Source organism: Anastrepha ludens, chromosome 3, assembly GCF_028408465.1.
Source record: "Anastrepha ludens isolate Willacy chromosome 3, idAnaLude1.1, whole genome shotgun sequence".
Lineage (NCBI taxonomy): Eukaryota > Metazoa > Arthropoda > Insecta > Diptera > Tephritidae > Anastrepha > Anastrepha ludens.
In genome coordinates, this window is record NC_071499.1 from 133,109,050 (window position 1) to 133,124,744 (window position 15,695).

Below are 15,695 nucleotides of genomic sequence, written 5' to 3' on the forward strand. Positions count from 1 at the left end.
CGGCCATCGCGTTGCGCTTGCTGTTGCTTTTGCGTCTATCAAAGTATTGTGTTTTTGTAAGTACAATATTAGGAATATCGACTGGTGAAAGACAAAAGTACACGGAAGCAAGAAGGGAGCGCTGTGCTCGCGCATATGTATATGTATGCTTGAATGTATGAACGTGCATGGATGTAGTAACATATGAATACAATTATTTTGTAGGAAGTTTAGAAGGCAAGTAGGTATATATGTATGTATGTATATATGCTAGGACATAAAGTCGGTATATATGCATACATAGAGCAGAATTGTTTTTGCACTTGTTAGGAAGAAACTCGTTCACTAGTGCGCATGTGTATTTGATTTCTTGTAAGAATGTGATGTGGTTTGACATGTGTACATACATAAGTCAAGGTTATTTGGGCATACTTGCATATGTAATATGATGTTCTTGCGCTTGTGCATTATTGTTTTTCATATACAAATGTACATACATACATATGTATGTATGTAAATGCTGTCGAATACATAAACTATAAATTGACATACAATATAAAATAAGTGTTGATTTATCTTAAACCATTCTTTTTTTCTGAATGCAAATACCTCCTATTGACATGTACATACATATTATGTACTTATGTATATTTCATATACCATCATTTATTTATATATATTATAAAGTATACGTTCATTTATGTACATATGTGTGTAATGAAAAACTTCATGAATTACTTTCAGAACTTTATTAAAATTTATTCGCGTCGCGCGCATGCACAAAACCTTTTGTTCACAGGCGCAGAAATAAACGCTCTGCGTATTTATCCTCCCCACGTGACTCGCCATCAATTCTCGGCACAAATTTTTTTTTCGTTTTTACATTTTTTTTTTTTTAATGTAATCGTAAAAAAATTTGTAATACATTTTATGTATCCGCTTATCATTTCAAAAGTAATAAAATGGACAAAAAAAAAGCAGTCGAAGAAATAAACGCACCGCCTATTTTTCCTCGCCACATGTTAGACTCGAGTTCAATTCCCGGCGCAAACTTTTTTTTATAAATTTTTTTTTTTTAAATCGTTTTTTTTTAATGTAATCGTAAAATTATTTGTAATACATTTTATGAATCCGCTTATCATTTCAAAAGTAACAAAATGGTCAAAAAATAAGCATTCGAAGAAATAAACGACCGCCTATTTTTCCTCGCCACATGTTAGACTCGAGTTCAATTCCCGGCGCAAACTTTTTTTTATAAATTTTTATTTTTAAATCTTTTTTTTTTAATGTAATTGAAAAAAAAATTATGTAATAAATTTTACGTATTCGCTTATTATTTCAAAAATACGAAAATAGTAAAAATTTAATTGGTTTAATGTCGAGGTGAGAAATGTGTTGTGTGTTGAGGTGAAAAATGTGTGGTGTTTCTAATTTTTGTGTGGGCAAAAGTCAGTGAGGTGTCTATAAACTCGGTGTGCTAAATGACCTTACTACAAATCTTTCAAATCTCAATTGTGCTAAAAAAAGCTCACAGTAACATTTGCACCTTCTCATTGCATTAACATTCTCTGGTAGAACCACGAGCAACTACACTGACAACTTATTTCCAGTTATGTGAAACGGATGAATTTCCCAGGACTTCGGGAAGCGCCACAAAATTTCAACGTCGCAACAAGGCACATCTGTTGATGGTTATCCAGGTATTTTTCGAACAGATGCTTTGGGACGCATTTATACAGTTAGTCCAGCTAGTATTGAATGTTTTTACTTGCGGTGAACGTACATGGACTGCAATCATTCCAACATTAACGAACTATCAATGGTCAAATGTGCGCCACATACCGTGAAGCATGTCAACAATTGCATTTGCTGGAAGATAATACGCATTGGGATGCTACGCTTCGTGATGCATCAATTTCATCTCCACCAAATCAAATTCGTATGTTATTTGCGATCATAATATCAACATGTTTTCCATCAAATCCACTGGAATTGTGGAATAAATACAAAGATTTCATGGCTGAAGACATTTTGATTCGGCTTCAACATCGTTCCAATGATCCTGCATTGCTGCTGACATTGGAAATGTATAATGAAGCATTGATAATGATCGAAGATTTGTGCCTTACTATTGCAAATAAAGCATTAGGGCAATTAGGATTGACTCAACCAAATCGTCCAATGCATGATTTATTTGAAAGAGAATTGCAACGCGAACAGCAATTCGATCGTGATGAATTGCGTGCGTTCGTACAAACGTATACTCCACATTAAATGATCAACAAAAAGATGCATATGACAAAGTGATGCAAGCTGTCAATAACAACACTGGTGGATTGTATTTTTTGGATGCACCTGGCGGCACTGGAAAAACATTTTTGATTTCATTGATATTGGCAACGATTCGGTCGGAACGAAAAATCGCATTGGCACTTCTTCCGGTATTGCAGCTACATTACTTGATGGCGGCCACACAGCACATTCCGCCTTGAAATTGCCATTGAACATGCCAGCAATTGAAACACCAGCATGCAATATTTCAAGGAGTTCTGGAATGGCTAAAGTCTTGCAACAAACATCGATTATTATATGGGACGAATGCCCAATGACCCATAAAAAATCTTTGGAAGCCATAAGTCGAACATTGCAAGATTTGAGACAGAGTCAACAGCTGTGTGGCGGTGCATTAATATTGTTATCTGGTGATTTTCGTCAAACGTTGCCTGTTATTCCGAGATCAACGCCAGCTGATGAAATTAATGCATGTTTGAAAAGTTCGTTTTTGTAGGCACACGTACAAAAGCTTTCGTTGACGACCAATATGCGTGTGCGTCTTCAAATTGATTCATCAGCACGTGAGTTTTCAAAGCAATTGCTGAAGATTGGCGATGGAAAAATTGCAAGTGATCAAAATGGGTTTATCATGTTACCGAATAATTTTTGCATAATTGTATCATCAAAAGGGTAATGCTAGTATATGTATGTATATATGCTAGGACATAAAGTGGGTATATATACATACATAGAGCAGAATTGTTTTTGCACTTGTTAGAAAGAAACTCGTTCACTAGTGCGTATGTGTATTTGATTTCTTGTAAGAATGTGATGTGCTGTGACATGTGTATATATTTACATAAGTCAAGGCTATTGGGCATACATGCATATGTACATATGTAGGTATGAAAGGAAGATGATGTTCTTACGCTTGCGCATTATTGTTTTTCATATACAAATGTACATACATACATACATATGTATGTAAATGCTGTCGAATACATTAACTATAAAGTGACGTACAATATAAAATAAGTGTTGATTTATCTTAAACCGTTTTATTTTCTGAATGCAAATACAGGGTGGCTGATGAAAGCCGCTACCAAAAAAACATTGAATAACTTTTTTTCTTTTTAAGTTATCTGTTCCATTTTTGTTTTAATTTGCAGATTGATCTTTAAAATTTATTAAAATGGATAACTGGGACACGCAAACAAGAATTTGGATAGTCCGCCGCTATCACGCTCTGGAGTCCGTAGTTTTGGTACAGAGAGAGTATAGGCGGATGTTTGGCGGCGATCCCCCGAGCAGATGGACCATAATGAGACTGGTGAATAATTTTGCTGAGCAAGGAACAGTCGCAAGAAGGCCTTATCATCGAAACCCACCAGTTCGGACGGAGGAAACGATCGCTGCTGTAGCTGCAGCTATACAAAGCAATCCAAGGGTTTCAACAAGAAGCTTATCTGCTCAACTTGGTGTCAGCCGACAGTCTTTGCAAACAATAATGCACAAAGATTTAGACTTATTTCCCTACAAAATTCAAATGGTTAACAAACTGAATGCAGCAGACTTGCCGATTCGCTTGGAATTTTGCCAGAAGATCCTGCAAATGGTGGAAGAAGACCAAAACATGTTAAACTGCCTTTTCATGTCTGATGAGGCCCATTTCGATTTAAACGGCAATGTGAACAAACAAAATTGTCGAATATGGAGTACTTCTAACCCACAGATACTCCACGAGACGGAATTGCATCCTTGACAGTGTGGTGTGCGGTTTCTTCACGCTGTATTGTCGGGCCTTATTTTTTTGAAGAATATGGTCACACCGTTACGGTTACTGGAGACCGTTATTTGAAAATGCTGAAAGAATTTTTCTATCCAGAACTACGCCGAAAGAGAATTCCTTTCAACTCTGTGTGGTTTCAACAAGATGGGGCAACGTCTCACATAGCCCAGACTGTTATGACAGAGTTGCGACGAAAATTTCCCAATAAACTGATTTCAAGAAACTCCGAATTTCGTTGGCCCCCCAGGTCGCCTGACCTTACTGCACCTGACTTTTTCTTGTGGGGTTTATGTAAACAAGAAGTTTATAAAACAAAGCCAACAAATTTGGATGAACTAAAACAATCCATTCGGGCAACAATTGCGGCTAGTCCTGTCGCAACTCTCAAAGCAGCAATGAACAACTTTTTATTAAGATGCCACACTTGTGTCAACGAGCATGGGGGGCATTTAAATTCAATTATTTTTAAAACTAGTTAAGCTACATTTAATAAAATTTAATGATCTTCAACTTGAAAAAAAAATAAATGAATTCCATACACTAAAAAAAAAGTTATTTGAGTTTCTTAATGTAACTCAATTCATCAGCCACCCTGTACCTCCTATTGACATGTACATATATACATATTATGTATGTTGTCATATACCATTATTTATGTACATACAGAGTATCAATGTATGTAATGAAAAACTTCATGAATTACTTTCAGAATTTATTAAAACTTATTCGCGTCGCGCGCATACATATCTACATACGTAGACATCACAAACCTTTTGTTCACAACGCAGGCGCAGAAATAAACGCTCTGCGTATTTATCCTCCCCACGTGACTCGCCATCAATTCTCAGCGCAAATTTTTTTTTTTTTGTTTTTAATTTTTTTTTAATGTAATTGTAAAAAAATTTGTAATAAATTTTATGTATCCGCTTATCATTTCAAAAGTAACAAAATGGTAAAAAAATAAGCAGTCGAAGAAATAAACGCACCGCCTATTTTTCCTCGCCAAATGTTAGACTCGATTTCAATTCCCGGTGCAAACTTTTTTTTATTAATTCGTTTTTTTTTAAATTCGTTTTTTTTTATGTAATTAAAAAAAAAGTATGTAATAAATTTTACGTATTCGCTTATTATTTCAAAAAATACGAAAATAGTAAAAATTTAATTGGTTTAATGTATTTATCCTCCCCACGTGACTCGCCATCAATTCTCGGCGCAAAGTTTTTTTTTTCGTTTTTAAATTTTTTTATTTTTTTAATGTAATCGTAAAAAAATTGTAATAAATTTTATGTATCCGCTTATTATTTCAAAAGTAACAAAATGGTAAAAAAATAAGCAGTCGAAGAAATAAACACACCGCCTATTTTTCCTCGCCACATGTTAGACTCGATTTCAATTCCCGTCGCAAACTTTTTTTATTAATTCTTTTTTTTTTTAATTCGTTTTTTTTTTAATATACAGTAGACGCTCACAAATTAGAACCACTTTGTTTTTAGGGTGATTCTAATTTCTGAAAAATTCTAATTCCTGGACGTTTTTTTATTTCAATAAAACCTTAAAATTTAAGTCAATTTGCATTGAAAAACTACAATGAAATTTTGTCTTACTAAATTTTATTCATAAAAACGAGAAAACATAAGGTAACAATCCAATATACATATGTATATGTATTTATGCGCTAAGTCAAAAAAAGGTCCAAAAAACAAAAACTCCAATTACAGTAAATATATTTTTTTTAATCAAAAATACATAAGAGATCGATAAATATACATTAAAACAGCCAAAAATTAATCAAAAACTTCGTAACTGTTTGCTTCTTCCTTTTATTTGTTTCTGCAATAACAATCTCATTGCGAAGAGCTAGCAGATTGCTTGTGTGCTTTGCGGAAAACGATTCACTATAAGTACACCATTTTATTAAATTATTGACGCTTTCAATGGCTGTAGAAGTAGAGACAACTGGTAAGACCTCCCGGTCATCAAATTCGCTGCTACCTGAAGACTCATCATCGCTATTGAGATCATGTGCAGGGCCGTCATCAAGCACATCATTGTTCCATATTTCAATTTCTCGTATGCTAATGTTATTAGTTGGCTCTATTTCTGTTAAAAGTGCTTGAGCTGCCTGAAGAGCTCCATTGCAGTCTTGATCTTTTTGCAGTAGCTGTGCTAGTGGCACATCATCGTCACCACTTTCATTCTGATCAGAGTCCCAGTTGTTCAACTTTGACCAGGACTTTTTTATTACTCTTTCTGGAACATCATACCAAGCTTGCTTTATTAGCATGATTGCATTTCGAATTGAAAAGGATTTCAAGCGAACCTTGAGGTCACCTCCTTCAGCAATTAATTGAGAAAGAAGCATACTTCTGTAGTTTAGCTTGGTTAACTTAATAGGATTCTGATCCATTGGTTGTAAAGTTGCTGTTACATTTGGTGAAAAGAAAAATGCAATTATATTTCCATCGTCGCTTTGAAGTTTCTCAATTGGTACATGAGCAGAGCAGTTGTCAATTAGCAAAATTGCCTTCGGAGGCAAATTATTTTCCTGAGAGAAACGAATCACCTGTAAATTGAAAATATTTTGGAATTACTGAACCTAAAAACAAAGTTTTTTCTTACCTCATGAATAAATATCTTGTGAAACCAATCATGAAAAATCCGAGATGTCATCCAAGCATTTTTTGAAAAGTTGTAATGGAGTGGATTATTGAATCCTTGGAAACTTCTTGGTTTTTTTGCTTTTCCAATTACTAATGGCATTAATTTATGTGATCCATCAGCATTTACACCAAGTAACACTGAAATTCGTTCCTTCTGGATTTTATACCCGGGGGCGGTTTTCTCGAAAAGAGAGACGTATGTTTTGTCAGGTAAACAACGGTAAAATAATCTGGTTTCATCTACATTATATATTTGTGACTCCATTAGCCCCATCTCATCGACTTTTGCACGAAATCTGTGAATAAACGGGGTGACTAAAGCAACATCACTAGAGAGAATCTCGCCACAAATTTAAAAAAAACGTATTCCGTGTCGTTTTTTAAATTTGCTAAACCATCCATCACTTGCGCTAAATGTACTTTCATCTTTATCGGGATATTCCACTTTGAATATTTGTTTGGCTTTCTCCTTTAGTATTGGCCCAGTTAATGTACACTTTTTTTCGCGTTGATTTAAAAACCACTCATAAAGACTTGCTTTTATTTTTGGATATTCAGCGATATGCAATGATTTTTCGTTAGCCTTATGATAGGTATTAGAAACAGCGCTTAAAATTGATGATTTCATAGATTTGATATAGGTGATTGCAGATTGCGCCACATCAAATTCTAGGGCTAACCGCTTGCCTTGAATACCTTGGTCAAGCTTTTCCAAGATCTGCACTTTGGTTTCCAAAGACAAAGTATTTTTCTTACGTTTATTTGGCATTTCAACGAACGACTTTTACTTTTAAGCAAACAATGCCGAAACACGTGCACGCGAATCGAATTTCAAACAAAAACTACCAAAAACTGTACAGATAGCGACGAAAATCCAACGACTACCGAGCGTAACATGAATAAATTGGGGATTCCCCTTTTTATATCTATTTTGCAACAAAAAAACAAAATACGCTCTGAAATTAGAATTTCAGAGCGTGTAATGTATTCAAAAATTTGATTCTAATTTCTGGAAATTCTAATTACTAAGAGTTCTAATTTGTGAGTGTCTACTGTAATTGAAAGAGGTGAAAGATGTGTGGTGTTTCTAATTTTTGTGTGGGGAAAAGTCAGTGAGGTGTCTATAAACTCGGTGTGCTAAATTCCCTTACTTCAAATCTTTCAAATCTCAATTGTACTAAAAAAAGCTCACAGTAACATTTGCACCTTCTCATTGCATTAACATTCTCTGGTTATACATAACATTTGACGCTGTTTTCTTTACTAAATATTAAAAGAATTACATCATAACAATAATGAAAAATTCAAAAGAAAAAATAATCCCCTTCCGTGACAATGTTACATCAGATAGATAAACATTGCCGTGACCAGGATTCGAACCTGGGTTACTACGGCCACAACGTAGGGTCCTAACCACTAGACGATCACGGCTACAGGGGAGGTAAATAAATTATTGTCTAAAGTCGCATATGAATTCAACGACTTTTATTCAACAATTATTTTTTTTTACCATACTTGTGGTAAATACTCATCGTGTGTTTGGCCTGCTAAAAATCTCACAGCAATTATTAATACAGTTGACGCTCAGAAATCTTAACCTGTTTGTCATTTGGCTGTTTAAGTTTTCCGAATTTTTAAGATTTCTGGACGTTTTTTAAAATCGGCTGAAAATAAGCTGAAAATCTTATTTGAAGCAATCATTGACAACTGCAGCGTATTGCATTAACTTTCTTTAATGTTTTAGTCTAAAAAATAACATTTCATGTGTTTGAACGAGTGAAGTAATCAGTAAGAATACATTGTTTTTGTGGTTTCGATAATTGTTTTTTAACGATGTCTGAACGCAGTTCGAACAAGTTTGCCATATGCTTATTTGTGCATTCTACATTTTGCTCGTTCCATTTGATTAGAGTGTTGACCGCACTTATTGCATCTAAATAAGGAATGGGTTGATTCGAGCAAACAGCTTCACCATCCGCAATATCTTCATCAGATTCCATTTCTTCAATATCGATATCATTCAAATCACCTTCATCGATCATATCAGCATTCCATCCCTCAATTTCATCGGTTGATAAGCTGGTACCGACACCCAATTTCAAAAGTAATTGTCTAGTGTCTTCAATTTCACGCTCATAATCAAGATTTGAAAGCAGCTCTGACAATGGCAGATCATCTTCTTTATCAAATTGGTCATCGTCCCAATTTAAAATTTGGTTCCATGCCTTCTCCAATACGGTTTGGGGTAAATCATTCCATGCTGACTTCAACATTAAGATTGCATCACGAATTGAATGCCTTTTTAGCATATCATGAACCGATGCATCTTCTTGAGCGACAATATTCGACAACAGCATATTTCGATATTTCAGTTTTGCTATTTTTATTGGATTTTGGTCCATTGGCTGGATGACGGCTGTCACATTCGGTGGAAGGGACATTGCCACAATATTTCCGTCGTCAGAGCAAAATGAATCAATCGGTGAATGTGCGCTACAATTATCCAATAAGAGAATTGCTTTCGGTGGAATGTTGTTTTCGGCACTAAAACGTCGCACCTATAAACATTAGCAATGAATTCGAATTAAAAAAAGAATTATTTTTTCAACAATAAAATTCACTTCTCACTTCTTTGACGAATTCGTTGTGGAACCAATTGCTGAATATTTTTTTTGTCATCCAAGCATTGGCCGAATGATCATAGTTTAGCGGGTTTTGGAAATTATTAAAACAGCGTGGTTTTGCCGCCTTTCCAATCACAAGCGGTTTGATTTTATTTGATCCATCGGCGTTTGAACATAACATAAATGTAATGCGCTGTTTCTGAATTTTTCGTCCTGGGGCGGTTTTTTCGCAAGCGGCAACGTATGTTTTGTCTGGTAAAAGTCGGTAAAAGAGTCCCGATTCGTCTGCATTGTATAACTGTTGATTAGTGACATTCATTTCATTCATTTTTGCGCGCAAACTATTTATAAATGGTGTAATTGAAGTGGTGTCACTAGATAATATTTCCCCACATACTTTCAAAAAACGCATTCCAAATCGACGTTTGAATTTGGTTAACCAGCCGTCACTCGCATTGAATTCACTTTCTTTTTTGTCTGGATAAATATGCGCGAAAAAAAACTTTGCTTTGGCCTTCAATATAGGCCCATTTATCGGACAATTTCTCTCTCTTTGGTTCATAAACCACTCAAACAATTTTGTTTCCATTTCAGAATATTCGGCTTTGTGTAACGTTTTTTTTTAGCCCGTTCAAGTGAATTTGATACCGCTGCCATAATTTGTGTTTTATTTTTCTTCATTTGAGAAATTGCTGAAACAGAAATACCGAAATCGAACGCTACACGACTTGCCGTCACACCAGCATCTAAACGATTGAAAATTTTAACTTTTTCTTCAAGCGACAATCTTTTTTGTTTCGAAGCAGACATTTTTAATCGATTCAAATCAATAAATAAAAATGTAATTAATGTATTCCCATAATATTGCTGACCTAATGCGTTCGCAATGGAATTCCTTTCAACACTGCAATATTGGTGCTAATGTATACAAAGATACGATACAAGCAAAACAATGACAAATAAATCAATGTTTACTTCGATTGAGCAAGTTCACGCATTAGCAACATAATTTATTGATCGCTCAGCCGATTTGTATGTGCCCATTTACACGATGTCTCCTCTGGAAGGGAAACATTTTGTTCGGTGGTGAAGGACGGCCGCGGAAGAGAGAAGGGAATTTGTCTCCTGTACTGGCGACACGCTTTGCTCTTCTTATTCGTATTTCCAATCTTAAAGCAATTTTTGACAGTTGCTTCATTCGTTTTCTTCTTTCGTGGAAGAAAGTTCTAAGTTATGTGTTGGTTTTCAAGCAAACGGAAGATAACAACGATGACAAACATACGAACGCTGCTTGGGAAATACACAATTATTTTTGCTAGTAAAGTAGTATAATTTAAAATAGTTATGGGACATGTTTATGTTGATTTCTAATTTTTCCCTGCATTTCTAGATACTCAGTTTAATTTTAAGTTAATTATTTACATATGAAGTATTTTTAATTTAATTTTTTTTATTCAAGTATAAGAATTTATAAATATATTTCAATAAAAAAAAACAACAAATGATTTATTATTTAACCAGTTTGCATTTTTCATTCATATATTTAAGAAACTGTTGTCGAACGCTCTCTGCTTTACATGTAAGCGGGTGCTAGAATACATCCGAACCAGACGATGCTAAAGTATTAAATGTCAAAATGTCGCCGAAAACAATTTTGCCCGTGTGCCCGCGAATGAGACATGAAAAGAGAATTTCCAGTGTCTCCATTCCAGATGTCTCCGTGTGTAAATGGGGTGTATGGAACGCTCGGAAAACTTAAAAAAATATTAAGATTTCAGAACAGTACATTATGCGCCAGAGCCGTTTAAGTTTTCTGGACTTTTAAGATTTCTGAAATTTAAGATTTCTGAGCGTCAACTGTACTATTTTTGCTCTACGTTTGCTTTGCTTCGAGCCCTATACATGCGCATATCCTTTTTCGAATGGATTTTTGTAGGAATTATCTTTAGCAAGAAACTGTATGTAAAAAAGGCAAAGAAGCGACACGTCCTTTTTAAAATGCGAAGAATCCTCAGCCGAATATTAAAATTTGATGGACAAAAGTAACCAGGTAACGAATGTTTGTAGAAAGTAAGCTCCTAGATTAATAAAATTCCTTGGAGAGAAAAATTAATAATAGTTTATAAAATATTTTCTAGATAAATATAAGTGTTAATTTCTGAAAAGTCCTCAAGTAAACTGCCTGAATACTAATAAACAGATATTTGGTTTTTAGACAAAGTTTTATAAGGTTTCGATTTTCTGCAAGAAGAGAAGTAACGAAGTGAGAAGAAATTTTTAGTTAATTATGGAAGTAAGAGGACTGAAAACCCATTTTTGAAACGCTCCCATGAAGCTTAGAGTATCGTATCATATTATCTTTGTCAAAAAGAAAAAAATTATTTTAGATTAAATCCTCCAATCACATACATTTCAGTCACATTAAGAAAAAAAAATGGACAGCCTTCTTCCGTGACAATGTCATGTTAGATGACATTGCCGTGACCAGGATTCGAACCTGGGTTACTACGGCCACAACGTAGGGTCCTAACCACTAGACGATCACGGCTATTGAAGACAATTTTAAAATTAACCAAATTGTATATATAACCACGAGAATGGAATTCACCATATTAAATGTAATTGAATAAACATGCTGCAACACCAATATTGAAATTTGCCATAGGAAAGCTTATAACGAGCTTTTAATTTTATTTTTTCAGCTTTAAGTCAAAGACATAGACCGTAGAAAAGACGACAAGCTATAGGAAAGCTCATAACGAGTTTAAAATTTTATTTATTTAGCTTTAAATCAGTGGCAGTGAATGTAGAAAAAATGAGAAGCGGAGAACGTAAAAAAATGGGTGGGCGCAGACAGAGAACTTTTATTAATGATTCAGTATTTATATAATGCAGAGAACTTTAGAGCCACTTTTTTGCATTTAATTAAGTTAATATTTGGGTATAGCATATAATTTTAAATGTGAAAATTTTATAAAAACAATCATATAATTATATAACACCGCTCTAGGACCCTGAACAAATCAGTTCATTTAAAAACTAACAAATTTCATAAGTATACAGATTATCTTGCAAAGTACATGGAAAGGAAATGGAAAAAAAACGTACATAGATACTTCTGGTATTCATTTACCATATATATGTATTTCGTAAGGCTTGCGAATATATGGTAATGACCTAATGAATCAAGGATGATAGACTACCAGATTTGGCCTTCGGCTATGATGAACAAAGAAATTGAGCAACTTCGGCTGCCACATCACCACACGTATTCACACTCGTCCAATCAGTCGTTCTCGTTCTTCAGACGGCAACGAAGTGTTGGTTTTTTTGTTATCACCAAAAAAGTCTTACTTAAAAGTTGCCGCTCCGTGGAAAACATTTTGAGACAATTGAAGTCATAAAAGAGAATTCGAAGAAGGAACTGAAATCCATACCGAAATCGGCCTTCCAGAAATGCTATGATGATTGGAAAAAACGTTGGCATATGTGTATCGCCTCCAATGGTGATTACTTTGAAGGAGATAAAATAAAAATTGAACAATACAATAATTAACCGTTTGTGTTTTATTAAATCAGTCTCGGTCATATTTGAGCAGAAGGTATAACCGATTGCCAAAAATGTACATGGTTGGAAAGTGGGGAGTCTTACCTAACGTACAATGAAAGTTTCAACAAAATCAGAGCAAAATTGAGGGACTTATGGGACTTTTACCGCCAAAAATGTTCAGGAAAATTCGAGTCAGAGAGGCTTTTGTCTTACATTTTGTGATTGTTTTACATCCAATTTCCAACCGATTGCCAAAAGATGTACATTGTTGGAAAGTGGGGAGTTTTACCTAACGTACAATGAAGGTTTCAGCGAAATCAGAGCAAAATTGAGGGACTTATGGCACTTTTACCGCCAAAAATGTTCAGGAAAATTCGAGTCCGAGAGGCTTTTGCCTTACATTTTGTGATTGGTTTACATCCAATTTCCAACCGAATACTTAGTCACTCTGCTGATTCTTTCAAATCCGCTGAGAGCCGGGTAACGGTGTGATATTGGTCACACTTTACGAATATTTTTCACTACGCTAATGATTTACCGATTTAGAGAACGAGTGCCAAATACATAAATATGTGATTTAGCATAAATATTAACTCTCTGGCACATACCTATTTATGCGATTAAAAATGTTTGTCCGAGCCCCATTGGCGTATAATTTCTAATCTAATCTAATTACATTTTAAATGTAAAAATAAAGTTAATTCAAAAAATGTATTGCTTAAAAATTCTCAACTTTTTATGTGCCTTCAAAGATTTGCAGTATTTTATTTTTTCAGATTCCCACGAATCTTCTAAAATCGTTTGCACCTCGATCAAGACCCGACTCAATATTTTTATGTATGCTAATTTGAATATAATAATTGATTTAATTTAATAATTAATTTAATCTAAAATGTTTCATTGTTTTAAAGCGCCGCTGCTGGATTTGCATGGTAAAACCTTTTTAACCCTTTTAGCGGCCAGCGCATTTGCTCTTTATCATATTTTCTAAGTTATATGGGTGTAAATAAGGTAACAAATAAATAAAATAAATTCTAAATATTTTATAATACGCTTCTTGCTTGCCTTTTATATATGTGTGTATATATGTGTTCGGCATTGTATGTGTGTTTTTTCACGGCGAAGTTATACCAATAACGAAAGAATATAATTACTTGGGCGTAATGCTAACATCAAAACTCAGTTTCAACCAACATATAGAAAATAGAAATGTTCTAGCGAAAAATAGCATAAATGCAACTTGGCGCACATTTCTTAGTAAAAATAAAATTATGTTGTCGGCAAAATCGAAACTCTTTTTAGCGGGGACTAGTGCAATCCAGAGCTTTGCTGCTCAAGTATGGGGAAACTCATTGTTTGAAGAAGTAGACAAAAATCAACTTTATTTTTTAAAAAGGGTACTTCATCTCCCGAGTAATACGCCATCTTATTGCATTCTCTTGGAGACAAATGTTCCAAGTTTTCATTTGTATACACTGCAGCTTCATTTAAAATATATATTCAAAACGTTATTTGAATACTCGTATGATGATAATAAATTGCCTCATATACTATCAAAAAAGATTTTAGAAAAACAGATATTTTGGGTTGAAGAAATTAGTAATTTGGCACAAAAGTTAAATATAACATGCAACTGGGGCACTTCAAATAAAAGAGAGTGGAATAGAAATATAATTTCAATACTAGAAAATCTCCATTATTCGAATATTCGAACTTAATGGGAAAGGGCACACCAAAGCACCCGATTATATAAGGGATTTATTTAAAAGATAATACTGGAATCTATAAAATTATGTGGATTATGAAAGCCAGATGTGATTTAATATACTTGGGAAGCCAAAGGAATTTAAAATGCACTTTATGTAACTTAAATGAATTAGAAAACATCTCTTAGGAAAATATCCGATACTTAAAAGAATTCGTCAAAGATTTTTTGGAAAATGTAGTTTAAACCGAGATGAAATCATAGAAATTTTAAATGGTATTGGCCCTTCTGGATATAATAACTTATTTAAGTTCATCACTGGAGCTATAGAATATCGAAAATTAATTTTAAGTGAATTTAATACATAATACAAGCTTATGAATTAAAAAACAAAAAATTACGTAAATAAATTAAATTAAATTACTGTCAATACCCCAAGAACTCTATCTATACATGGATTTATTTAAACTTTTTCGATTGTATCTGCTATTTGATGTAACATATGTAATATGTAAGATTTTTTTCCGACAAACGACCTAGTGTCACTGTCGTACGTTCTAATGTTAATGATTAAAAATGAAATGTAATGTGTATTTTTAAAAACTCGAACATTAAAATAAAAAAAATAAAAAATATATATGCGTGTACTTACGCAAATATGTAAACACTAATTAATGTGAATACAGGCTAATAAAAAATTAAGCTATATTAAAATATCAAAAACTAAAAAACTAAACGAACAAAGGATCCTAACTACCAAGCGATAGCGTTTACAGGGTAGACATATAGAATTGCCCATCCCAATAGAATTGTTTTACATAAGCAAACAGTTTAGAATAAAACGATTGTTTATGTGTGTGTGTATTTCTAGTGTTCTAACAATTCTTCACGTCTGCATTTTTTATTCCAGGCGTCACAAAGTGTATTTGGCAACAGAACCCGTCAGATGCCCTGTATTGAAATCTAACATAATTACCATTTTTAAAACATCCACAAAAAATAAAACTGAAATTCTAATATTTAATATTTAAAATTATTACATTTGAAAATGTACGACTACTGCGGGACATTATATTTTTGTGTGGGATACAACAACACCGCAGATATTTTGGTA

The 15,695-nt window shown here is 33.9% G+C and overlaps 2 protein-coding genes and 2 non-coding genes across 4 annotated transcripts; 1 reads left to right on the forward strand and 3 right to left on the reverse strand.

Moving 5' to 3' along the window:
- The first annotated feature begins 1,806 nt into the window (after positions 1–1,806).
- Positions 1,807–2,253, forward strand: LOC128857753 (uncharacterized). Its single transcript, XM_054093496.1, has one exon. It carries the CDS (start codon positions 1,807–1,809, stop codon positions 2,251–2,253), a length of 447 nt encoding a protein of 148 aa, XP_053949471.1.
- Positions 2,254–8,061: 5,808 nt separating this feature from the next.
- Trnah-gug (transfer RNA histidin (anticodon GUG)) lies at positions 8,062–8,133 on the reverse strand. The gene has a single exon. It is a non-coding gene; the product is annotated as a tRNA-His (tRNA).
- A 156-nt stretch (positions 8,134–8,289) lies between these two features.
- LOC128857754 (jerky protein homolog-like) lies at positions 8,290–10,136 on the reverse strand. The gene is made up of 3 exons (XM_054093497.1): positions 10,034–10,136; positions 9,331–9,803; positions 8,290–9,260 (listed from the first exon to the last, which is right to left on the reverse strand). Exons 1-3 carry the CDS (start codon positions 10,134–10,136, stop codon positions 8,463–8,465), a joined length of 1,374 nt encoding a protein of 457 aa, XP_053949472.1. The 3' UTR covers positions 8,290–8,462.
- A 1,666-nt stretch (positions 10,137–11,802) lies between these two features.
- Positions 11,803–11,874, reverse strand: Trnah-gug (transfer RNA histidin (anticodon GUG)). Its single transcript has one exon. It is a non-coding gene; the product is annotated as a tRNA-His (tRNA).
- Between the last annotated feature and the right edge of the window lie 3,821 nt (positions 11,875–15,695).

Coding starts and splice junctions, on each gene's coding strand:
- LOC128857753 (XM_054093496.1), top strand. CDS start 1,807: ATGTGCGCCACATACCGTGAAGCATGTCAACAATTGCATTTGCTGGAA.
- LOC128857754 (XM_054093497.1), bottom strand. CDS start 10,136: ATGTCTGCTTCGAAACAAAAAAGATTGTCGCTTGAAGAAAAAGTTAAA. Junction 9,804..10,033: donor TCGTGTAGCGTTCGATTTCG/GTATTTCTGTTT, acceptor ATATTTATCCAG/ACAAAAAAGAAAGTGAATTC. Junction 9,261..9,330: donor ACAACGAATTCGTCAAAGAA/GTGAGAAGTGAA, acceptor TAATGTTTATAG/GTGCGACGTTTTAGTGCCGA.